The following is a 27,000-nucleotide window of genomic DNA, read 5'->3' as shown; positions in this document are numbered from 1 at the left end:
TACTGGAAATTGGCTGTTAGAATATATAAAAAGTACATAGAATATATCATTAACCTGTTAGAATATTCTTGCTTCCAAGATTTAAGTTACAACACAATAACCAAATTCCATACGGGGTTCTAGCTCCAACTACAATATCCATGCCAACAATGGCAATTATCTGTCCTATTATTGTACAGAGCTGGACTAGTCAAGGGGAATAGGAGACGAACAAAAGCTATAGTCCCGGAAATGAAAGCCAAACTTACTACTACCCCTGAAAAGAAACAAAAAAAATCCCAATTAGGTTTGATTTGAGACAGAAGCTTTAACAAGTTCTTGGAAAATGTTGATGGCAAATGTGACACTATCTAGGGCAAGAAATATTAAGAATTTAAGACGCCTACTTCACTCTCCCCATTCGTACAAACAAAAGAGACTAAGGAGTCAAATAATAGTTGTAATTTGGACTCGAATGGGTGACACTGCTAAACAATTAAAACCAGCAAGTTATTGAGGAATATCCTTCTGACTTAACATACAATATATTCTAAAAGATTGAGGTATTTATCCCTATATCAAGAAGAAAAATATCAAAGTTGCAAAAACCAATTAATTAAGTGATGATAATTTAGAATGCATACCTTTCTTTCTAGCATATACTGCAGGCAGTCCCATGTAATTACAGACAATATGTGCAACTAATGGAGCACTTAGATGCCCTGTCAAAAAGAATCAATCATGCAACAAAAGCAAGTTAAACAACCTTAAGAAAACAACATATTTTTAATGAAAGGTTACTAGATGAGTATTTAATTACTCCAGCTTTCAGGAAACACAAATGTAAATATGCAAAACCATAATGAACATCACAGGATACCTATCTGATGATCTGATCAAGAAATTTTTTATACTACAGCATTACAACTAGATGACACAAAATCAGTATATCAAGCATTCAATCAGGGGAAATTCATCGTACATGTTTGCCAAACTAATATTACAGACTTACAGTAACCATGCATGATGCAGGTCTGAGATCTTACTAACATGAACATAATTAAAGCCATTACAGCATATTATTTCAATATATCTACTGATTAAGAAAAAAACTTGTACTGGTATACGGCCTCCGTTTCATTCAAATTGTGACACTGACTATTACATAGAAAAGAGTTGTGTTCCATATTGGATGAAGCTATGAGCTGGCTTAAGTATTGTTTTTGTTTTTGGCAGTAGGGCTTAATTAATTGTTATCAATGAATAATAACAAATACATTAATATCCATCATATAATAGTCCATCTAGATTTTGCGAAATAAAAACTTATATTAGTTCAAGAAAATCGTATACAATAAACCATCAATGTCTCATCTTCAATGCACCTTACATATAAATTTGACTTGAATTTATCTCTCACACAATCAACTCCATCATCTTATAGTTTCCAAAGACCAAAGGTAAGGTGTTCTTACTTTCTGTGTCCCTCCTCTCCAATCTATGGCCAGGTCTCTATTTTTGCCCTTTTCTTTTGAATGATTTAATAAGCATTTGCTCTACTATTTTAGAAGACAACTTATCGTATTTACAATAGAATCGTAAGTTGTTTCCCCTAAACTTTGTTTAAGGTGATCATATAATAGCCATAAAATAGAGTAATAGGGAAAGAGCAATAGACAGGGAAATGTTATATTTTATTAATTGATATTTAGCCCTAACCAAATATTTAAGAATGTTCTTTAAATGAAATTTAAGTAACGAAATTAAATTAGAACTATGAGGCATACTAAATTTCATCATGAAAACACAAAGTAGCCACAGCATACCTGTTCTAATGAACAGGAATGAAGCATAAGAGCCAAAAATCATTGTATATGCAAGCTGGGTACCTGAAATGAAGTCACAATCAGACATAAGTTCTATTCAAGTTCACAGATATAGCAATTTCCCAATGCATCAAAGACAAACATTGAGACAAAACTATTGCATGATTCCAAGTCAGAGTGATTACATCTAAATTCTTATAATTACAGAAACAAATACCCCCAAAGTTCAGAGGATCAAGTCATTGACTACTTCACCCAAGTACAATTCCTGATTGATATTACTGGAGCCTCCCTCTTTCTTGAGTTTATTATTCGTAATTACTAATGATAGTGTAACAATTGGATTCATGAAGTAACTTAATACAAAAGTCAACAGTATCTGTTAAATACATTGTTTTTTAATACAAAAGAGATAAAATAATAATAATAATAATAATAATAATAATAATAAAAAAGGTATACAAGCATAGGACAAGGGTCAAGGGGTCCCCCATAAGACATTAATGGAAAAAAAAATATACTGTTCCAATCACACAGGGCCGTTGCAATGATTTTGGGAGCCCTGTTCTAAAATGAAAATTTGGGCCTTTAATAATTTAAAAACATACAAAATTTTAATTTTTAACCTATTATTTACGCCATACACAATTAGATAACCCTTATATATTGGGAAGGTATTTAGCAGCTTGATAACAATAATTATGAAAAATTAAAATTAATTGCTTAAATGCTTTGTCGTTGTTACGGAATACGAATCGTTTATTTTTAATTTCGCTGAAATTAACTTTTTTACGTTGATAATTCTGGAATGTAGAAATAAACATTATAATTTCATGGAATGGAATTGATGTAATTGTAAAATACTAATTTGAATTGATAGAAGAAAATGAAAGTGTTATAAATTAATTAAGAATTGAAAAAAAAAATAAAAAATAGGCCCTCTAATAATCGGGGCCCTGTGCTAGGGAGCACTTTGCACTCCCTATTCTAAGCCCATGCAATCACATAACTAATCAATAAGGAGAACACTGTAAAAAATACAAAGTAAAAGACATTTTGCACCACTGGCAATAGATTCATAACAAAATGTCAGAAACACCAAAAACAGCTTTATCTCTGCTTCCTTATAAACAAGTGATAAGAACACTGAAAAGGCAGCAAGCAAAAAAAACCAAAGTCCATTGAAATAATTGAAAGGTAAGACATGAAGAGGAGCATTCTTTCATCAATGTATGCAGACATGGACAATAGAATTTTTTGTGATAAAAGCACATCAAATTCAAAATAAAGTCTGCCCTTTTAGTAGAAGGCTTCTTTAGGTAACACATCCACAATAGACTCAAAAATATAACAGCTTGAGCTTTATTATGGATGCTGTCAGCTTTCACCCTTTTGTCAGCTTTTTAAAGGATGTATATTAATGGTGTTAAAAGATGTACGTACCAACAGCTATGGAGGTTTTCAAAAGGCTATGATTCTTCCGGAAATAGAATTCCAAGAGATGGTTCAAGTGTGCTGAGACAAAAAAAAAAAAAAAAAAAAAAAAAAAAAGAGAAAATGATGATAGATTAGACCCAGAGACTTAGAGAAAATATCTAATCATTCAATAGATTAAATATAAGAGCCTCCAAAAAGAGAAAGGAAACAGCAGCAGCAGCATTGCTATAAGAAAAAAATTGATAGATTACGCTTGAGTATTTCAGTAAAAATTTACCGCTATCAGAGTATGGACTAGCAAAATGCAAAATAAGAGAAAGAGAGATAAAGACAGGATGCAGTAGTCTGGTATGGCTTCTGAAACATACTAAGTGTCATTGCTAGAAGATCTCTATTACATACAAAGTATATTACATATAAGCCAAGGGGTGAGGTTGTGCTGTCCACCTAATATACCTAAACTACCCTTTAAATTTATTTCCTATTTTAAAATACAACATAAACCTGACAAGTCAATATTACAATTATGTGAAGTTGTGAACTCACTATACTTACCCAAGCTGAAGAACATAGGGCACAGAAGAAGCACAGCTTGCACCTTAAATCCTCCACATAAAAGCAAAGGTATCATACAAGCCCTGAACACCAATTCTTCGGTAATTGGCGCCTATTAAGTAACATCACAGACTGTATATGTGAGACTCATAATCAGTCACATTATCAAGATATGAGGTACATATGACAAGCACTTTCATTGGATGGTGCAAGTGTAGCAGCAACTTAAGAAAGACATGATATAGTCATTGCTAAGTGCAACATTTTCATGAAATATATAATTACACTTCACCAATGCCATACATGAATGCATAATTGCATAGCAATAGAATTCAAGAAAAGCTACAGCAAACTCATATATGACAATTAGATACTTCAGTCGAGATGGCAAGTAAAAGACATGAACTGGAAAGCATCAATCTGGATTTTAAAGACTTTATACTAGACAGAATCTCTGCTAGCAAACAGATATTGCAAAAAATAGACAAGTCATGGATTTCATCTGGTATGTCAAGAAGTCTGTGGACAGAATAAAGGTGCACAGAAGTATTTTCTTTATTAACTGAAAATTGGCCAAATGGCATACAAACAAATACAAAAAAAGTTCTCTGGAGGTGCTTAAAAAAAGAAGACTCTGATTGTGTATAGCTGAGCTACAACCTATAAAGGATATGTAAGAGGAAGTCGAGCTAGAGTGCAATCAACAATACTGAAGGGGACCCCTCATGTAGTCATGTATTAGACATTAATTTGAGGTAGCAATGAGCTCATCTTCTAAACAAAGGCCGGGGACAAAACAACACGAAATATGTGAAAAGATGTACAAAGCCATGTGGGAAAAAACAGCATCAATTCCTTTTTTGATTTCTCATTTTCATTGAAATAATCAGATAAGTCACTGCCATTACTGCCGTCCATAACAAAATGAAGACGATGAAATGTATTCTCTTTAACTCTTGTAGCTGTGTATAACTTGTAAGATACATTTCCATCCCTAATTGCAGTGTAGCCTAGTCAATGCCACAGCTAGATCCATCAGTTTCCAATTGCATAGGTTCCATAATTGTTGTATCTATATGATAAGGAAAACTCTTCCTCAGACCACCATCATAATTAACACTGTATTTCAATTTTTAATTTTCTGATACTCTGTTCCAATTTATTTACTACAGAAAATCTACAACTTGGTTTTCAATTATTCCGTATATCCCAGGTTATCAGGCTTGTGACTCCAAATTTTAGGAAGGTTCTGAATTTAATCTTCTGCCTCTTAATTTCCACGGAAGTCAACACCAACCCTATCCAGTGTGTGTGTGTGTTGGGGGGGGGGGGGGGGGGGGAGGGGTGTAGTCTCCTTGAGGCTATAGTATTCTCAATATAAACAATATCATCCATTCCTCACACCTGATATTGATCAATGACCATACTCATATCCAGCACACAAAGGTAGACCATATATTTAACCAGGTACCTTCCAAGTTCAGTCATTGCATTCTCGAGACATGGGAAAGCCTATATTTATCCAAAGGTAGACCATATATCATTAAAAAAAAAAAGGGGGGGGGGGTCATTACCCCTACAGAAAGCCAGCAAGAGTCTGAATTATGAAGTTCCCTGCCATTGTTTTAACAGAACACCAGCCAATCTCATCATACTGTGATAAAGACGTTGGCATTGTTGTGTTGTTGTATCCACCACCAAACAAGAGCTGTCGATGATAACTTATTATTAGATATGATTTTTGAATGATTTTGAACCTCGTTTACTTGATAAAGTGGTGTTTCGGTTCACTTTTACTCCATTATCATGCAATTTTGTGTATCCCTTGCTTCACGGGTTGTTAGTGTTTTTGTTGAATTTTTAGGTTCAAAAACGACTATTTGAAGCACATGGATGATAAGCCGAGGTTAAAAGCCGAGGCAAAGGAGCAAAACCGAAGAAAAAGTGAAGATAAGGGCCTTAAAGAGCCTGCACGGGCGTGCCATACCTTGCACGTTCGTGCAGGAGTGCATAACAATGATCAGGAACTTTAGTCTATTGCTTTCATCAGCACATCCGTGCAGGATACTCAGCACGTCCGTGCCGGATACTCAGCACGTCCGTGCCTAATCCTACACGTCCGTGCAGCACGCCCAACTCGAATCAATTTCAAAACTGATCCTGCAATTCAAGGCCTGCACGTCCGTGCCATTTTTGGCACGTCCGTGCAGGATTCCCAGGCCAAGTTAGTTGCTACTGATCCTAATCCTCTGGCTCTGCACGTCCGTGCCAAGCCTGGCACGTCCGTGCCAAGCCTGGCACGTCCGTGCGAATTAGGCTGCACGTCCGTGCCAAATCTGGCACGTCCGTGCAGACCTGTAGCCGTGCCTGACTCTTGTTTTCTCCGTCTTTTTTATTTGGGGGTCTTTATAAATACCCCCTTGAGCTCATTTGTACGGATCTTCTGGCTCCTTAACTCTTTTAGACTTATTCTCTTAATTAGTTCATAGTTTTCCTCTCCCTTAGTTTAGTTTCTAAAAACTCAATCATTTGTAAGAATCATTGGAATTTTGTTCCATCAATTTCAACAATTTCTCAACCTTGAAGTTTATTAAGTAATCTCTTTCCTCTATCTCTTGCTCTTAATTTTCAGTTTTAATTGTTTTGAGTTGATAATTTCTCCCTTAATCTTGTTTATTTGGTCTTGCATGTTTAATCCATTCTTGTTCTATCTCTTTCCTAGCTTAATTGAATTCATGAAAACCCTAGATTTAATTGTTACAGTAATTTTCACCATGTTTAGTGAGTAGTCTCTTAGTTAGGGGTTGGGTGAAAAACCAACCAAGCTATGGTTGATTGACTTGGATTTATTCATGTTCTACCTTGGATTGATGGTTGTTTGTGCCTAAATTGATGATCGCATGTGTATTTTGATGGCCACTATATGTTCATGTGTTCATCCCTCTTCTCACATCGAAAGATGGGGTTTTGAAGTGAGTCCTTTTTTGTGCAATTGGATTATACTACTTTCATGATTGTGGATGTTTGGTTTCTTTGAGTGGGATGCTTTAGTGTGGTAATTAGGCGAGAAATCCCAATTATTTGTGCCTCATACTAGTTCGGAACGATCGAGAGACAAACTCGAGCTAGAAACCCACTTCCTATCTTTGAGACTTAATCCTTGTCATGTTAATGCTTAATCTAGGGAGTACTTATGTTGTGACTTTGAAAGAAGACAATGTTAAGTTCCTTCACTATCTTCCATGAATGCTCATGATTTGTCCTTGTTATTGATTCCTTGGTTTTGGTTGGTGTTGAATCCCGTTTCCCCTAGCGTTCCTAAATATAGCAGTTAACCAATCAAAACCCAATTTGTGACCGAATTAGCTTACAACTGTTTCATACTCTTGGTGTTCTTTACCCATTCCTTGTGGATACGATCCTCTACTTACCCTAGACTTGTCTTAGGTTAGTTTAGGTAGAAATATTGTTTGGTTTAGGGTGATTGTCCAACGACCGATTATTCCTCTACGAAAATGGCGACGTTGCCGGGGAATGACGTTAAGCATTGAGTTACTTATGAGATATGTAAGACTAGTTCATTTGTATAGCTTTATTTTTCTTTGTTTTCTTTGACTAACCTACTAATCTCCTATCTAGTCTTCTTTGTTTATGCCCAAATGCAGCAATAAGACACTATCTCTTGTGCTGTTTAACCTCGAGCTTGAAAAAGTCGTGAGGGAAAATCGAAGAGAAAAGAGGGCGATAGCTAGCGGTGCTACTTCAAGTGAGCCGCAAGTTGAGGTTGAGTCCGATCATTCTAGTTCTAGTGAATCTAGTGGAGGCACCATTATATTAGAATCACCGAGGACAAATTCTCGCCATTTCGACATGGCTCAACCGAACAAGACCTTGAGAGAGTTTTGGTGTCCCTCCACCATATAAAGAAGTGAGTGGGATTGTTACTCCCACCACCGAGGCAAACAATTTTAAGATAAGGCCCGCCCTTATCACCTTGATCGAGGGTCATCAATTCTCCGGGGCCAAGAATGAGGATCCCATTGCACATCTTAAGCAATTCACACGGTATCGTAGCACCGTGAAGGCAAATGGGGTGACTCCGGAATACATTCTTCTAAGTATGTTCAAATTTTCTCTCACGGGGAGTGCAAGTGATTGGCTTGATAGGTTGACTCCGAATTTATTCACAACTTGGAATGAGGTAACTTTGGCATTTCTTGGGAGGTTCATACCTCTTGGAAGAATGGCGGAGTTGAGATCCAAAATTTCAAATTTCCAACAAGAACTCGATGAGTCTCTCTATGATGCTAGGGAGAGATACAAGAGCTACCAAAAACAATGCCCACATCATGGCATGGAAGATTGGCTCTTATTACATGGGTTCTATAGGGGTCTCTTAAGGGCGGATCGCATACTATTAGATGGAGCGTCGGGTGGTCCACTCGTGAACAAGCCATCATTGGAAGCACTCAAAATCATCAAGGAGGTGGTGCAAAACTACACCGATTGGAGTCATGATGAGTGGAACTCCACTAAAAAAGGAGGAAGGTATGAGGTTAGTGCTATCAATATGCTTAGCTTAAAATTAGATGTCTTGTCCTCTAAATTTGATCAAATGCAATCTTCTCCCTCTCCCATTTCCCCTCTCCAAAACTCACATGCATCTAATTCTTCAAATGACAATGTGTCTATGCAATTGATGTCTTGTGAAGTGTGCGGTGGTGATATGTCTTCGGAGTGTCCCTTGTTGAATGAGCAATGTTCCCCTTCCCCTTCTATGGAACAAGTTAATAATGTGCATGCTAATCCTAGGTTTGACCCCTACTCCAACACCTATAATGAGGGATAGAAACATCACCCAAATTTTGGTTGGAGAAGTAGCCAAACCCAAGGGAAAGGTAGTGGTCAAGGTCAAGCTAGTGGTGGTGGTAACTATGTGTCTAATAATCAATGGAATTATAGAAATGACAATAGGTACCAACAAAAAGGCCAATACTCTTCCACTCACAACCCACCCGAATTTAATGGAGGTGTAAGATCAAATCTAGCTCCTATTCCTAAACCACCACTTCAAATTCAAGTCCCTCCTCCTCCTAAGTCTAATTTAGAAAGCATGATGGAGCAATTCATCAACACCCAAACTAAAAAGACAAATGACTTAGAGGAAAGCTTAAAGCAAATGCAAACCCACAATAAAATGTTGGAAAATCAAATGGCCCAAATAGCAAGTGCCCTCAAAGGCAAGTCTAGTACCTCATTGCCTAGTCAAGGTCTAGATCCTAGAGAGCAAGCCAATGCCATTGTAACTAGAAGTGGGAAAAGCTTGGGGAAGTTCAAGGGAAGGGAATGCAACATGACTTAGAAGGTGAGATGTCAAAAGAAAATGTGATACGAATGAGTGATTCCCATGGAGAGTTGAAAGTGGAAAAAGAAAAAGAGAAAGAAGAAGAGAAAAACAAAGAAAAAGAAGTTGAAAAAGAAAAAGAAAAAAAAGAGTGAAATCCCGCTTCATGTGGCAAAGCTTCCTTTTCCGAGAAGGTTTCCCGGGTCTAGACTTGATGAACAATTTGCTAAATTTTTAGAAGTCTTGAGAAAGCTTTATGTTAACATTCCATTCACCGATGCTATAAAACAAATGCCAACTTATGCTAAATTTCTTAAAGACATTTTGAGTAATAAAAGAGAAGTTGACTTTGTGGAAACGATTAATATGCCAGAAAATTGAAGTGCAATTTTTCAAAATAAGTTACCCACTAAGCTTAAAGATCCCGACAGTTTTTCTATTCCATGTGCTATTGGTGAAATGGTAATTGATCGTGCTTTGTGTAATCTTGGTGCTAGCATAAGCTTGATGCCCCTCTCTATGTGCAAAAGACTTGGCCTAAGAGAGTTAAAGCCCATAACATTTCCCTTGAATTAGCCGATCGTTCGATTAAGATGCTTTTCGGAAAATTAGAGGATGTCCCCCTTAGGGTGAGCAAACTTTACATTCTGGTGGACTTTATTGTGCTTGATATGGATGAGGACTTGAATGTCCCCATAATTTTTGGTAGGCCTTTCTTAGCCACGGTGGAGGCTTTTATTGATGTGAAACAAGGTAAGTTGTCTTTGCTTGTTGGAAAAGAGAAAGTGGAATTCAAATTGAACCAAGTTATGAAATATTCTTCCAACATGGATGAGTGTATGAGTATTGATATTGTTAAGAATGTAATTAATGAATCCATACAATTGCATTTGCATAACACTAATGATTCTCTTGAGTGTGAACTTGAAAGCAAAGACAGGTCTTGCAATGAAGACATGGAAATGGAGCCAATTGAGGAGAATCTTGACTCCACCCCCATGGACAAGGAAGAAGTAAACCTTGTGATTGGAGAAGAAGAAGTGAAGAAAGAGCTCATGAACGACAATGGTAAGGAACGTCCAAGTGTAGAGCTAAAACCTCTACCATCCAACTTGAGGTATGGGTTTCTTGGTCCATCTTCTACTTTTCCGGTTATTATTAATGCTTCATTGGATGAGATTCAAACCTCAAAATTGTTGAATGTATTGAGGATGCATCGCAAAGCTTTGGGATATAAAATGGATGATTTGAAAGGTATAAGCCCAACGCTTTGCATGCATTGAATTTTATTGGAGGATGACGCTAAGCCATCAATTGAAAGACAAAGAAAGCTTAATCCTCTAATGCTTGAAGTGGTCAAGAAGGAAGTTCTTAAACTACTTGCCGCCGGTATCATTTATCCTATTTCTAATAGTATATGGGTGGCACCGGTGCAAGTAGTCCCTAAAAAGGGGGGATGACAGTTGTTAAAAATGAGAAAAATGAGCTCATCCATACGAGAACTATTACTGGTTGGAGGATGTGTATAGACTATCGTAGGCTAAACACATCCACCAAGTAAGATCACTTCCCATTGCCTTTTATTGATCAAATGTTGGAAAGGCTAGCGGCTCACAAGTATTTTTGTTATCTTGATGCTTATTCCGGGTTCCGTTGGTTGACCACCCAAAGGCTTGGTTTACCCTCCTTATAGTCATGTTTTGTTGGGTGTTCATAAGTTGGAAGGTAATGCGACGGGGGACTCTATTGGTGTCTCGTTGCACTTGGAGGGTAGAAAGGAACTCAAGTGTCAACCTCTTGTAGGTTAGGGCGTGTAAGTCTAGCCAATGACCTAGGCCACATCCCTCAAATAGCATTCTAATGTCGTCCCCTACCCCCCAAGGCCTCGGCTACATCCTCATCATAGAATTTGGTTGGCCTAATTCTCCTCCTACTTATCCTAATGTAATTGTTCAAAAAGGTCGGGTCGTTAAACACAATCCCCATAGTATCCACTTGTGGTGGATTAACGGAGGGAGGAGGAGAAGGGTTGCGGTACCTAGCATCCGTGTTTCTAGGTCGGTTTCTTCGACTCATGTTTGGTATTTATGCAAGGCAATCAAACACACCACAACAAAGCAATCAACACACCAAACACACAAAAGGCACTAGGTCCACTAAGACAACAATTCAAGGCTTAATCGACACCAATTATCATACAAAACAAGTTAGAGCTCTAAGTCAACCACCTAGAATCAAGCCAAGGCAAATCACCAAACAACCAAGAATACTTCCACAATAATTTTCATACATTAACATCAAACAAACCAACACAACAACTCACTCAAACAAGCATGCTCCTCATTCACAAAAATAGCTTCTCACTTCAACATTTACAAAAAATCCAATGCTCAAAACACACCAAATTACATTCAAATTCAATAATGCTTGACAATCATCAACTATCTTTCACTCATGAGCAATTAGAACAACATTCCAAACAAATTCATACACAAACAATCATGAACTTAAGCTAGCAAGTAGTAAGGGAGAGGAACGATTATACCGAGTCTATCGTGGGTGTAAAACCCGCAAATGAACCTTTCTAACCTTCTTTATGCTTGCTTGAGTGCTCTCCTTCAACCAATTGCTTCAAATTTCAACCTACAAGAAAACCCCCAAATTTGATTTTTTTTATGTTAGGGTTTGAGAAATTTGGTGATTTTTGGGTTTGAATGTGGAAAAAGGAGTAGCAGTATGTGAATTTGTTGAAAAGGAGTGGAGATTTTGGAGAAATTTTGGTGTGATTTTAAGAGGTCAACCTTGTCTTCAATCGGGAGAAATGTCATTTTATGGTTCAATAAAGACATTGTTCTTGCCATAAAATCTCTCATGAGGGGATTAAGGTTGATAGGGCTAAGGTGGATGTAATAGATAAGCTCCCACCCCCTACAAATGTGAAAGGGGAGAGATCTTTCTTGGGACATGCCGGTTTCTATCGGCGTTTGATCAAGGACTTCTCTAAGATAGCCAAACCTCTTACTACACTTCTTCAAAAGGAGTGTGATTTTGTATTTGATGATGCTTGTCTATATGCATTTTGTAGGTTAAAGAATGCATTGATCTCGGCACCAATAGTGCAAGCTCCGGATTGGAGTCTCCCCTTTGAATTAATGTGTGATGCGAGTGACACGGCGGTTGGTGCCGTGTTGGGGCAAAAGAAAGAAAAGAGGGTGCACGTGATCCACTATGCAAGCAAGACATTGAATGATGCACAAAAGAACTACACCACAACCGAAAAGGAGCTTGTTGCGGTAATCTATGCTTTTGACAAGTTCTGTTCTTACCTTTAAGGTTCAAAGACCATTGTCTACACCGACCATTCGGCAATCAAGAATCTCATGTCCTAGAAGCATTCAAAGCCTAGGTTGATGAGATGGGTGCTTGCTTTGCAAGATATCGATATAGAGGTGAAAGATAAGAAGGGGACGAAAATTTCGATAGCGGATCATTTGTCGAGATTTGAGATGAAGATGTTGATCAACTTCCGATTAATGATGAGCTAAAAGATGATGATTTGTATGCTATCCAAGCAAAGTCATTGCCTTGGTATGCCGATATAGTGAACTACTTGTCTTGTGAAGCGATTCCGTCGGAGTTCACCCCTCAACAAAGGAGAAAGTTGAAGCTTGAGTCGAAAATGTACATATGGGATGATCCTATTTTGTACAAGATAGGGGTGGATGATCTTTTGAGAAGATGTGTTCCCGATGATGAAATTAAAGATGTGCTTCATATGTGCCGCTCATCAAAATGTGGTGGTCATATGGGAGCAAACAAAACGGCGGCAAAAGTGTTACAATGCTTGTTATTTTGGCCTACTCTCTTCAAAGATGCATGAGTCTTTGTAAAGACTTGTGACAAATGCCCAAAGACCCGGGAGCATTTCAAAGAGGAATGAGACCCATGAAATCGATCCCCCAAACATCAAACACCTCCAATTCCAAGATCGGATTTTGAGGCGTCTCATTCCTCTTTGAAATGCTCCCGATTCTTTGGCATATGTCACAAGTCTTCACAAAGACCCATGCATCTTTGAAGAGAGTAGGCCAAAATAACAAGCATTGCAACACTTTTGCCGCCGTTTTGTTTGCTCCCATATGACCACCACATTGTGATGAGTGGCACATATGAATCACATCTTGAATTTCATCATCAAGAACACATCTTCTCAAAAGATCATCCACCCCTATCATCCCATATGTACATTTTCGACTCGTGCTTCAACTTTCTTCTTTATTGAGGGGTGAACTCCGGCGGAATCGCTTCACAAGACAAGTAGTTCACTATATCGGCATACGAAGGCAATGACTTTGCTTGGATAGCATACAAAACATCATCTTTTAGCTCATCATTAATCGGAAGTTGATCAACATCTTCATCTCGAATCTCCAACCTTGACAAATGATCCGCTACCGAAGTTTCCGTCCCCTTCTTATCTTTCACCTCTATATCGATATCTTGCAAAGCAAGCACCCATCCCATCAACCTAGGCTTTGAATGCTTCTTGGACATGAGATACTTGATTGTTGAATGGTCGGTGTAGACAATGGTCTTTGAACCCAAAAGGTAAGAACGAAACTTGTCAAAAGCACATATTACCGCAAGAAGCTCTTTTTCGGTTGTGGTGTAGTTCTTTGTTGCATCATTCAATGTCTTACTTGCATAGTGGATCACGTGCACCCTCTTTTCTTTCTTTTGCCCCAACACGGCACCAACCGTCGTGTCACTCGCATCACACATTAGTTCAAAGGGGAGACTCCAATCCGGATCTTGCACTATTGGTGCCGAGACCTACAAAATGCATCTAGACAAGCATCATCAAATACAAAATCACACTCCTTTTGAAGAAGTGTAGTAAGAGGTTTGGCTATCTTAGAGAAGTCCTTGATCAAACGCCGATAGAAACCGGCATGTTCCAAGAAAGATCTCACCCCTTTCACATTTGTAGGGGGTGGGAGCTTCTCTATTACATCCACCTTAGCCCTATCAACCTCAATCCCCTCATGAGAGATTTTATGGCAAGAACAATGTCTTTCTTGAACCATAAAATGACATTTCTCCCAATTGAAGACAAGGTTGACCTCTTAAAATCACACCAAAATTTCTCCAAAATCTCCACTCCTTTTCAACAAATTCACATACTACTATTCCTTTTTCCACATTCAAACCCAAAAATCACCAAATTTCTCAAACCCTAACATAAAAAAAATCAAATTTGGGGGTTTTCTTGTAGGTTGAAATTTGAAGCAATTGGTTGAAGGAGAGCACTCAAGCAAGCACAAAGAAGGTTAGAAAGGTTCATTTGCGGGTTTTACACCCACGATAGACTAGGTATAATCGTTCCTCTCCCTTACTACTTGCTAGCTTAAGTTCATGATTGTTTGTGTATGAATTTGTTTGGAATGTTGTTCTAATTGCTCATGAGTGAAAGATAGTTGATGATTGTCAAGCATTATTGAATTTGAATGTAATTTGGTGTGTTTTGAGCATTGGATTTTTTGTAAATGTTGAAGTGAGAAGCTATTTTTGTGAATGAGGAGCATGCTTGTTTGAGTGAGTTGTTGTGTTGGTTTGTTTGACGTTAATGTATGAAAATTATTGTGGAAGTATTCTTGGTTGTTTGGTGATTTGTCTTGGCTTGATTCTAGGTGGTTGACTTAGAGCTCTAACTTGTTTTGTGTGATAATTGGTGTCGATTAAGCCTTGAATTGTTGTCTTAGTGGACCTAGTGCCTTTTGTGTGTTTGGTGTGTTGATTGATTTGTTGTGGTGTGTTTGATTGCCTTGCATAAATACCAAACATGAGTCGAAGAAACCGACCTAGAAACACGGATGCTAGGTACCGCAACCCTTCTCCTCCTCCCCCCGTTGATCCACCACAAGTGGATACTATGGGGATTGTGTTTAACGACCCGACCTTTTTGAACAATTACATTAGGATAAGTAGGAGGAGAATTAGGCCAACCAAATTATATGATGAGGATGTAGCCGAGGCCTTGGGGGGTAGGGAACGACATTAGAATGCTATTTGAGGGATGTGGCTTAGGTCATTGGCTAGACTTACACGCCCTTACCTACAAGAGGTTGACACTTGAGTTCCTTTCTACCCTCCAAGTGCAACGAGACACCAATAGAGTCCCCCGCCGCATTACCTTCCAACTTATGAACATCCAACAAAACATGACCATAAGGAGGGTAAACCAAGCCTTTGGGTGGCCAACCAATGGAACCATAGGACCAAGAGATAGGCCCCTTGTAACTATTGAGCAGGTGAATTTTGGAGAAAAATCACAGGCCTATTCGACTATAACCCTAGGACCGACAAGGCCACGGCCATCATCCACCCCGCCTTTAGGGTTTCACAACGCACCATAGCGAATATGACGTTCGCTAGAGGTGATAGTTCAGGAGTAGTGTCCACTAGGAAACTTCACTTCCTTTGGCACTTGAGCGAGGGTAGCATGGCCTTAGATGTAGGGTCTTGGCTAGTCGACCACCAAAGGATGTTGCCACAGGGTCCGGTAGCATCACCATAGGTGACATAATCACCAATATTGCCTCTGCTCTTAATCTTAATTTTGCAGATGAGGAGGTTTGTCCAGGGCCGACGCAGCTTAACATGCAATCGCTGAGGACAATGAGATGGGTTGTGGATGCAGAAGGGCCACATCCTTACTTGTGGCATGTGAGTGGGCAGCCCTATGCCTTCCTTCCCGACCAGAGAGGACCTACATCTACGATTAGAGCAACTGGGTCTTTAAGAGGGACCATCCTTGGGTTCCCGGTGAAGAGGAAGAAGAGCATGGGCAACCTCATCAACAAGAGCAAGAGCAGCAACAAGATCAAGAGCAACAACAACAACAATTCCAACATCAACAATTCCAACAACAACATTTCTTTCAGCAACAACATGAGCAACACCAAGGGTACCAACAAGAGTACCAAGGTCAAGGTGTGGTTGAAGAAAACCCACCCCTTTCATTCGAGCAACAGATGCAGCTCATGAATGTCGGTTTCAACCGCATGTCCACCGAATTCAAGACTATGAGAAAGTCTCACGAAGACATGAAATCCTCCAACGAAAACATGAGGACAAGCTTCGAGGGTCTTCGGTCGGAATTGGGTGAATTCCGGAATGTCTACCGGCATTGGTACCCCAGGGGCTCAAGCTCCCTAGGAGGCCCGAGCCATTAAGTTTGTATTATTCCTCCCTTTTCTTGTGCTTTTATTGTTTAAACATTGAATGTTCATGATAGCTTGGGGGAGAGTCATTGGCTCATATGTTGGTTCATGTGTTTAAACATTGAATGTTCATTGATAGCTTTTATTGTTTTTTTTTTTTTTTTTTTTTTTTTTTTGTGTGTGTGTGTTAATAGTATTGAATTTGCATGTTGATTGTTCCTTTCCCCTAAAATCCAAATCCCTTAAATCCAAAATTGCTCCCTTTGAAATCCAACACCCTAAATCCAAATCTCTTAATTTGTGAATACTTCTCCTTTCTCTTTATTTAGATGTATAGTTATGCTTATCTTAGTTTAGCTTAACTTTGTAATTTTTCTTTTTCTCCAAAAGAAGAAGGAAAAAAAAAAAAAAAAAAAAAAAAAAAAAAGCCCAAGGATGAGACTCAAATGACGATGCTTATATGTTTTGCTCGCTTGACTCTTGAGTGATGAGTAAAAGTTCTTTTAGAAGGGTGTGTGCAAGAGTTGGGGTCATTTAGAGGTCCATTAATCTTGATTGCATTAGAGTATATGAAATGAAAATCGATGAATGCTCAATTGCATGTCTAGCATAGGATATTATCAAATTTGCCCAAAGTAGGATATGTTTGAATCAATTTGCGGTCCCTTGTGCCCTTGGTGTGCCCCCTTTCCTTCCCAAAATGAAACTCTATTAGGGAATTGGTTCTACTTGTATCTTATGTAATAAGTGGCATAATAAGCCACATGTTTCGAATAAAAGAAAGAGCCGCTCACAGTTAAAAGAGGCGAGGGCAATGTATGTTGAAAAAAAAAAAAAATATATATATATATATATATAGAAAAAGAAAGGGAGATCAAAAACTCCTCCAAAATTCTCAAAATTTTCACTTTTTCTAATCTAGAGGTCAACTTGTGGATGCCTCCCACACATTGTATATTTTGTTGTTTCTTGTGTAATTCCCGACTTAGAGTGTATTTAAAGGGGCTTGGGAGTGCATTTTGGGAGGTGAACTTGCATTTTGAGATTTTATAACCGAAAGAGGGCTTGTTGGAACACTGGAATATCTAGACGTGCTTTAATGAACTAGTAAAAGGTCTAAAGAAGTATCCTATTGCAGCCTTGCTTAGTTCCCTCTCTACCCCCAACTCATGTGCACATTTGTATGATCGGTAACTCTCGAAAGTCGCTCACTTGTCTTGCTTGTGATTTATATCCCGATGAGTTGACTTGGCAATAAAAACATTGGGTTTGGTGTGAATTGATTACTTTGATAGTAATGATGTGTTTTGATAGTTTTGACGTGGTTTGTGTGAGTTGTGGGTTAAGCTCAAGGGAAACCCTCACGAGATAAAAACTCGTCCTCTTAGGCGACTTGGGGGTTTAAATTGCTTTTCACTTGTGCTAAAAGTGTTTATGGTTGTTACCATGCGGTTTTATGTTTTTGTGTCTCCTCTTTAGTACCTCTCCTTGGTTTGATCATTAGCAAGTTATCTTCCTTCTTGATTTGACATGTTTGTTTTGTTCGAGGACTAGCAAAAGCTTAGCTTGGAGGGATTTGATAACTTATTATTCGATATGATTTTTGGATGATTTTGAACCTTGTTTACTTGATAAAGTGGTGTTTCGGTTCACTTTTACTCCATTATCATGCAATTTTTGTGTATCCCTTGCTTCACGGGTTGTTAGTGTTTTTGTTGAGTTTTTAGGTTCAAAAACGACTATTTGAAGCATATGGATGATAAACCGAGGTTAAAAGCCGAGGCAAAGGAGCAAAACCGAAGAAAAAGTGAAGATAAGGGCCTTAGAGAGCCTACACGGGGGTGCCATACCTTGCACGTCCGTGCAGGAGTGCATCACAATTATCAAGAACTTTAGTCTGCTGCTTTCAAGACCTGCACGTCCGTATAGAGTTCAGCACGTCCGTGCCGGATACTCAGCACGTCCGTGCCTAATCCTGCACGTCCGTGCAGCTTGCCCAGCCCGAATAAGTTTCAAAACTGATCCTACAATTCAAAGCCTGCACATCCGTGCCATTTTTGGCACGTCCGTGCAGGATTCCCGGGCCAAGTTAGTTGCTACTGATCCTAATCCTTTGCCCGTCCGTGCCAAGCCTGGCACGTCTGTGCGTATTAGGCTGCACGTCCGTGCCAAGTCTGGCCATCCGTGCACATCTGTAGCCGTGCCCGACTCTTGTTTTCTTCGTCTTTTTTATTTGGGGGTCTTTATAAAGACTCTCTTGAGCTCATTTGTATGGATCTTCTGGCTCCTTAACTCTTTTAGACTTATTCTCTTAATTAGTTCATAGTTTTCCTCTCCCTTAGTTTAGTTTCTCAAAAACTCAATCATTTGTAAGAATCATTGGAATTTTGTTCCATCAATTTCAACAATTTCTCAACCTTGAAGTTTATTAAGTAATCTTTTTCCTCTATCTCTTGCTCTTAATTTTCAGTTTTAATTGTTTTGAGTCGATAATTTCTCCCTTAATCTTGTTTATTTGTTCTTGCATGTTTAATCCATTCTTGTTTTATGTCTTTCCTAGCTTATTTTAATTCATGAAAACCCTAGATTTAATTGTTAGAGTAACCTAGTTAGGGGTTTGGTGAAAACCCAACTAAGCTATGGTTGATTGACTTGGATTTATTCATGTTCTACCTTGGATTGATGGTTGTTTGTGCCTAAATTGATTATCGCATGTGTATTTTGATGGCCACTATATGCTCATGTGTTCATCCCTCTTCTAACATCGAAAGATGGGGTTTAGGAGTGAGTCATTTCTTGTGCAATTGGATTATGCTACTCTCATGATTGTGGATTTTGGTTTCTTTGAGTAGGATGCTTTAGTGTGGTAATTAGGCGAGAAATCCCAATTATTTGTGCCTCATACTAGTTCGGAACGATCGAGAGACAAACTCGAGCTAGAAACCAACTTCCTATCCTTGAGACTTAATCCTTGTCATGTTAGTGCTTAATCTAGGGAGTACTTATGTTGTGACTTTAAAAGAAGACAATGTTAAGTTCCTTCACTATCTTCCATGTATGCTCATGATTTGTCCTAGTTATTGATTCCTTGGTTTTGGTTGATGTTGAATCCCGTTTCCCCTAGCGTTCTTTTATATAGTAGTTAACCGATCAAAACCCAATTTGTGACTGAATTAGCTTACAACCGTTTCATACTCTTTGTGTTCTTTACCCATTCCCCGTGGATACGATCCACTACTTACCCTAGACTTGTCTTAGGTTAGTTTAGGTAGAAATATTGTTTGGTTTAGGGTGATTGTCCAACGATCGATTATTCCTCTACCTTCTCAGAAGAAAATTTGAATTGTCAGTGGAGATATATGAGATATATTTTAACTGACCTCCCACTCTTTACCCAGGACAACAACCTTCCCCTTATCATTCATAGCACCAACCTCAATCCAGAGTTAACATCATCTTAGGGCTATCACTTTGAACAACAAGAGCCTTCCATATAATATCCTGATTGGCACAAAGGTAGCTTGGGTACATTGTGACTATTGAAGAGTAGGGACATTTCAAAGACTGTTTTATAATAATTTATCTAATTCAAATTCATGGTTGACTAGGATATTCTTAAAAGAAAAGTCATAGTTTCTCACTGATGTCATCCAATATCGATCAAAAAAGGTCACCTCATGCACCAACTTCTGAATCTTGTCACTTGATGAGTTAGCCCCTTAGCCCCCCAATAATTGCTAATCCCAACCACTTGGCTGTCTTCTACAAGAATGCAGCCACTGCCCCAGAGTGAGAGTACTGCCTGCAACATCTGCCTCTTCCTCCTTAAAACTCATTTAGCAGTTGTTGATCCCGATCTGATGTGCCAATCAAGCATTATAGGACACATAAGCACCTCCACTGACTTCTCAACCGCCACTTTACCAAAGCCCAACCCTAGAATCTCAACATGGATCATGTGAGTATGTGACTATAGTGTCCCTAACATTTTTGGCAATCAACAAGTGCTTTGATTGAAGGAAATTATTCTCATATCTGTACAGCATGCGACTAAGAAAGTAAAAAAAAAATCGTTTACTTCTTTCTTTCTGACTTCTTAGCATGAATACACATCTTGGTTCTAGTAATACTATCAAGGTATCATGCCACTATAGCCTCCCTGAATCAAAATTAATCATGTTATGAACCATATCTAGGCAGCCACTATAGCATGACTAGTTTATGAGAGAATTAGAGGAGCTTTCTTCTTTGATTGAGGTTCTAGCTCTGCAATTAACAACACAGGAGGATACTAGGGTTCTCACAGAGGATACTTTTGGGTCCTTTCTTGTAATCCTTTTCACTGTTGCTTGACACATACCCCCTAAAGTATCAAGCATTTTTCCAGGGGCAATCTCCATTTGGAAGGCAAACTTTCCTCTCAAGGGGAGGGTCTTTGTGTAGAAATTTAGAAATTGGCTTTATATAGAATTAATACTAATGACATGCTCCTAAAGCAAAACTAGGGTTGGCTATTTCATCTTTTGATCTATATGCTTTGCTGAATTTATAATGAACCTTGTTCACATGTTTATCTTCATGGTGAGTTGTGAGGTGACAAGATACCTTCAAAGGTTGTTTGCTTTGTATGAGAACTTGCATTTGTCCATTAAATGTATTGGCTTAGCTTGTGTGGTTTCGAAGGGAAAAAAAGAAGCTTCTGTAGCACAACACTCTGGAATTATGTGGTGTGTGTGGTTGAAAGACTTAAAAAACAACTCGTGTGTCTTTTCACAAGCCTCATCATCTAACAAATTATTTTATGGGATATATCAACTCATATTGCTTTATAATGGGAGGAATCAGCTAGGGCTTTCAAGGGTTACTAGGGAAACTCAAAGAAATTGGGTCTGTAGGATTTTGTTGGGGATATAATACCTTTTGTATAAACTCCATTTTCAGCTTTTGATAAAATCAATGATTCTAAAATAGGATACGAGTGTTATTCATGTATAGTGTTTTTTTTTTGTCTCACTTCGTAGAATTTGTTTCTTGTAGTTAAATATAACATCATGGCAAGGACATGAGCAAAGACATGGAGGCATATATCAACAGATAGTCAGCTTGGTTACAATGACCGGAAGATTGTTAAACAGTAGGAGAATAATTGTTAATAGAAAGGCTTGTGTATGGCAAAGTTGAGAAATTGAGTGCAATTGCGCACATTGTCAAGTCTATAGCATTTCCTTACTGAGTCACTAAAAGAAAGTGAAATCTGATATGGTGCTGAAAATCAGTTACTAATAAATTTCCATAGTCACAGAAAAACATTTACTAAGTGAGCTTCACAATAGCCAAAAGATTCTGTACATTCTCAATTTCTGATGTGCTTTAGAGTTGCTTTAGCTCATCTATTTCTAGATACACTTAAACAATCATCACAGTCTAATATAAGTGCAACATATGCTGTAGCACACATTTTGAGAAAGAGATTATACAATACAAACGGACAAATTAGCTAAAATAACATAAACACCAATAACACGACATATCTCTTTTACCAGTGTTCAAACTATATTACCTAATTTGTTTGTTTACCTACAGCGCCTAACAATGCATGCCAAGGAACATGTTGCACATATTAAAAAACTGAGGAAGTATAGCTGTTGTCACTCCACTTAAGGCCTAATCCGTCACTAACATATTCCAAAAGAAACCTTTCTAGACGAAGTTCTTGAGCTTGAAAATTCTAAAAAGTGATTTGTTGACTGAGATAAACAATACAAGAGGTGTATTGTATTGTAAGGAACTTAGGAAAACTTTTTGCGGAATTAAAAATAAAACTCAAGGAACTCAAAGTATCAAGAGAAATTTTAGCGTGGAAAACTTCTTGCCTTCTTGGCCCTAATCAAGAAGAAAAACGACAACCCACTCGGGGTTTTAAACTCAGCTCTTAATAATTATAATAGGGTAAACAAACTATTACAACCTAAGACTCAAGCACAAGTTCTTCAACAAACTTAAGCACCCAACAACTGATCCCTCACTCTCAAATATCTCTTTCTCTCAGCTTCACTCAAAGCCTTTCTCTTTAGAGCTCACTCAAACCCTAACTCACACTTACAACTCAAGATTACTCTAGTATTTAGCACAAGGACACTAACTCTCTTAGAAAATATGAATGCTTAGAATGCTCAAGTGTGTTTTTGCTACAAGTAAAACACCCTATTTATAATATTTAAGCAACATCCACTTACACCGTAATTCAGTTCCACTAACAACATTTCCCTCAGCTTTAGGAGAAGTATGCAGTAGTAGAACTTACACCATTATTCAGTTCCACTAACAACATTTCCCTCAACAATTAAGGCGTTTTTCTGTGACATATGTAAACAATTAAAACCTACCTAGAGCACAAAAAGTTTTGAAGACACAGACCACAGCTAGCTGTTCAAGGTGTAGGGAACAGTACCTCAAAAAATTGCAGCTTTCTCATACTTAAGAAAATCAATTTGCAGTTTATAATCCAGCATACAAAAAGTGAGAAAAACTTTTTTATAGGCCATCCACCAACTAGCAATGTTTATATAGAGAGATTAAACTCATTAAAGAAGACAAATTATGTTAAATCCCAATGAAACATGACAGCGATGATCTAGACCTGAAAGTTCAACATACAGAAAAGAGCATGAAGAAACTGACCACAACAAGATTACGCCAAGCTCCAATGTTGGAAGCAACTGATATGAACCCACAATAAATCTTGTGAAGCAAATTATGTAAACAGTTGAGTGTATTGCCTTCATTCCCATCTTCGATCCATGAATCCAACAATAACAGACACTTAAGGACCAGGGATCCCGCATAAACAAGAGAAGTCAATGCAAGTGGAAAGATCACTGCATGCCACTGTTTCATACATAAAATTGCAATTCAGCAGGCAAAACTATCAGTCATCAATTCCTTATCTGCAGAGCGTCAATTTTGAATATGATAACTGCATATGCTAGAATCCAGTTCTCCAAATAGACATAAGGGTAGATACCAGCCACCCAAAGATACTTACAACATGGTCAGCTTGAATACCATAAAGGTTTAATACATATGCTATTGTCCAGCTCTTAACCTGCAATAAAATTGAGTAAAGAACAATACCAGACTGTCAATAATCATAACAATAAGAAAAAAGGCTATTTAAAGTGGATACGACAAGTCAACAACTGCATATACATATATACAAGCATAAAATGTATGGCATGGAAAGGAAAAGAGTAAGGACAACATGTAAAAAAGGATTTTTCTTCTTTGATTTCAAAAGGTACAGGGAGGAAAATGTGGAATATCAAACCATCACAAGTGTCAGCTCTAATCTTTTTAGTTCTAACAGCTAAGCCAGCATCATCAAATAAGTCTTTGTACTCAACTACAAAATTTTCTTACTTTTGCGCATGTATATATGTATATATATATATACAATTAGATTTTATTAATCACCAAGAGCAAGAAACCAATACCCCAAAAGTTAGCAACAGTTAGCAGCCTAACAACCAAACAAGCCTAAAACATCAAACAACAATAAGAAAGTTTCTTCGATTCTCATTACAATGACAGGAAACTCTAAAAATAACAACCCTCAACAATGCAACAGCAGTCATATGTCGTTGCTGAAAAGCAACCTCGTTCCTCAAAATCCAAATCGAATATAAGCATTTTGAAAAGAAAATCACGTAGAGCTTATGCGTAAGACTACTCCGTTTCCCACACTTAATAGCCCATTGCAACTCAGCAGCAAAAAATCAGGACCTCACTGAAATTTCAAAAATTGCAGAACAGCAGACCACACTTGAAACAAGAAACTACACTGGAAAAGAAAGGTGATCCACAGACTCAGCACAAGAGCCACATCAACTTATACAGGATATCAGAAGTAATACCCCAAACAGGCAACCTATTAAGAGTAGGCAGCCTGTTACAAATAGCCAACCAGGTAATAAACAGGCTACGAGGAGAAGCTTGGTTATTACAGATCACTCTATTCCAGTTAACCTTGACATGAGAACCATGGAGATATTGATACATTTTCTTAATAGAAAAGGTACCATTTAGAGAAAGCAGTTCCATCCACCAGCACTAGTAACCACTTGCAAACAGCCAAATATCTTCCTTAGACCCCGGGATGACTATGAACCTTGAATCCTAGAATTAATTCTTGCTGTTTAACAAAAAGCAATGGTGTCACAAAAATGGCATGACTAATGAATCTCTGGTGTTTCAAGAATCCATATTTTGCAATTGGAATAGCTCACCACCATCTTTGAATTTTGCGTTCATACTCTTGTTAAGATACCGTCAAGATAAGAAATAGATTATGGTTAGCATCACCAACACCATGCCCACTAAAGAGTTTAAGCAACATGGAACATGAATGCTTCAAGACAGACTACAAAACTTGTTCTAAGACTTCATAAACGCCAGTTTTGAGACACTACAAATCTACAATACAAATCACTGTAGTAGCAATTGATGATAGCTAAACCCAAATGTCCATTGTGTGTTCTGATAATAATAATTCTAATATGTGGTATGAAAAAAATTATATAGAAGCTACCTAGAAGTGCTCTGCTCATGCAAAAACAACAAAATATGTCAGGTATACAATTTTCTCACTAGCCCCACAAAGCTTTTGAAGAACCAAAAGGAATACTTAGTTTCAAACTTTTAAATAGGAGTATAACTATTCAATACAAAAGTGTCAATTGTTATACATGACACTTCCAGGAGTTTTGGCGTGCTTAGGATGCAATGAATACTTATTGATAAAATGTAATGTGTTATCATTCAAAATTCATCCTTCCTACGTTCTTTCGAGTACCTTACAGCGTGAGATGAAAGGTGTGGGTAAATTTGCACTTAACACAAAACAAACCCCGAACAAAAAACTTCAAAATTCCAAGCATTTTGTACCTATCTATTATTGTCCATTGTCCAAAGATTCAAACTAAATCTCATATAATACACTCCATCGAGGCCTCTACTAAACACAGGGCTTCAAAAGTCTGTATATTCAAAATTCCCAAAACCGAAGAATTCTCATCATCAACCTACTACACTTTAGACCTTCAACACTCTCAACTGATCATTGATTACCACACATCAAACGCTTATTCGATCCTATTAGTCCCGGAGTCAAAGTTTCAGCAATAAAATCTACACATATCCGAAACCATAACCAATACTTATTACTTAATCAACTCATAATCACCTGATTGTAACCAGTTTCTCCACACAATAACCACAAAAACAACATCAACTCTATTTGAATAAAGAGTTCAATCATAGTGAAATCACAATACAAAAACCAAAGACAATTTCAGAATAAACTTACAGCAATAAATAATCATATCGTTGTATTGTGAACCATCAACTTTATTCAAAATAACAGTTCAAACATTGATAAATCACAATACAAAAAATCAAAGACAAATTTGGAATTACAATTTACAGCAATAAATAATTATATCGTTGTATTGTGATTTCAATAAAAATCAAAATTAATCCAAGTTTTAATCAGTTTAATTCATTAAAAATCAAATTTAATACGCTGAAATCAGTTTCAATTTGCAGAATCAAGATTAATTTAAAGCAGAGTTTCAACACAAATTAGCAAAAAAATTAAAAAAAAAAAAATTGAATCAAAAAGTAAGGTGAGAGGAGAGAGCATACAGGAAGTAGTAGAAAAGAGGAAATGAAGACACAGAGAAGAGAAGAAGCCGCGGCACAAACGAAGCGTCGAATCATGAATTGCTGGTAGGAAGTAGGAGGAGGAAGCCGGAAGATTAGCTTCGGAGCGTAGAGAATAGCGACGTAAAGCAAAGTCATGGCGATGCAAGCTGTAACTGCCGTTGATTTTGATAAGGTCGCCATTGTTGATAGTTCTTCTCCGACCTCCATTGTTGGAAGCAGCAGTTGATGATTTTGAATTTTTGGTAATACCTGAATGAATGAATTAAGGAATAAGGAATCTTTGATTGGGAGAGGACATAAATTTTTTTAGTGCGCCGCTTAATTGAGTCAAGCTTCACTGGTTGACTGAAAATATGCTGATGATGGGTCGGGTTTGGTTGAGTGACTTGAGTCTAATTGAGCCGGTGCGATTTAAGTTTGAATCATGGTAACATATTGCGTCGCCCTGTCCATATAAGTCGAAATCTAAATTTGGTTAGTTTTAGGGTTGAAGTCAATGACACTAATGTATATATTTCTCCCAAGGTAATAGGATTACGAGAAATATCAACTTTCTCTTATTGATAAACAAAAGATATTTCACAAATGGCAAAATTGTACAAGAATGTAACTTTCTTATGGTAACTACTATTTGAAGTAGCGGTTATACCAAAACGCTACTTGAGATGGCAGTTTAGGGGTAAAACGCTACTTGATTGGTTTTTCCTGTAATATTTACAATTTTTCCCTTTGATTAATGAGCTTTGTTTATTAATATGAGAAATTGGGGCAGCCTATAGGAATACTTTTATTAATAGGGAAATTCTCAGTGGTAACATCCAATTTATTTTTTTTCTCTTTGGTAAAGGGCTTAAAAAGATTTTATCAACAGTAATCAACAATTAATTAAACTAAGCTAATGGTGACATAATTG

The 27,000-nt window shown here is 37.7% G+C and overlaps 1 protein-coding gene and 1 non-coding gene across 4 annotated transcripts; both read right to left on the bottom strand.

Moving 5' to 3' along the window:
• Nucleotides 1-26,363, bottom strand: LOC145611079 (CAAX prenyl protease 2-like). 3 transcript variants are annotated; one of them, XM_081666317.1, is made up of 8 exons: nucleotides 26,067-26,361; nucleotides 23,410-23,469; nucleotides 23,022-23,252; nucleotides 3,798-3,909; nucleotides 3,249-3,320; nucleotides 1,806-1,868; nucleotides 624-701; nucleotides 1-256 (listed from the first exon to the last, which is right to left on the bottom strand). In XM_081666317.1, exons 1-8 carry the CDS (start codon nucleotides 26,292-26,294, stop codon nucleotides 120-122), a joined length of 981 nt encoding a protein of 326 aa, XP_081522443.1. In that variant the 5' UTR covers nucleotides 26,295-26,361; the 3' UTR covers nucleotides 1-119. The 3 variants fall into 3 exon arrangements, with proteins under 3 accessions (XP_081522443.1, XP_081522452.1, XP_081522457.1); XM_081666326.1 differs by having other exon boundaries at nucleotides 23,046-23,252; nucleotides 26,067-26,358; XM_081666331.1 differs by lacking the exon at nucleotides 3,249-3,320 and having other exon boundaries at nucleotides 23,046-23,252; nucleotides 26,067-26,363.
• Nucleotides 8,047-8,153, bottom strand: LOC145625678 (small nucleolar RNA R71). Its single transcript, XR_014110587.1, has one exon. It is a non-coding gene; the product is annotated as a small nucleolar RNA R71 (small nucleolar RNA).
• Nucleotides 26,364-27,000: the final 637 nt, after the last annotated feature.

The sequence above is a fragment of the Chenopodium album genome, chromosome 3 (assembly GCF_948465745.1).
Source record: "Chenopodium album chromosome 3, dcCheAlbu1.1, whole genome shotgun sequence".
In the NCBI taxonomy this organism is placed as follows: domain Eukaryota; kingdom Viridiplantae; phylum Streptophyta; class Magnoliopsida; order Caryophyllales; family Amaranthaceae; genus Chenopodium; species Chenopodium album.
Note: the sequence above shows the minus strand (reverse complement) of the source record. Positions and strands in the feature narration are given on the sequence as shown.

Bases quoted from the DNA above. Each gene is read 5' to 3' on its own strand.
- LOC145611079 (XM_081666317.1), bottom strand. From the start codon at position 26,294: ATGGAGGTCGGAGAAGAACTATCAACAATGGCGACCTTATCAAAATCA. The intron at 23,470-26,066 runs GTATGCTCTCTC...ATTTTATTGCAG, and splicing joins CCTCTTTTCTACTACTTCCT to GTTAAGAGCTGGACAATAGC. The intron at 3,910-23,021 runs GTATGTTGAACT...GTTACTTAATAG, and splicing joins GTTTCTTCATGCTCTTTTCT to GCGCCAATTACCGAAGAATT.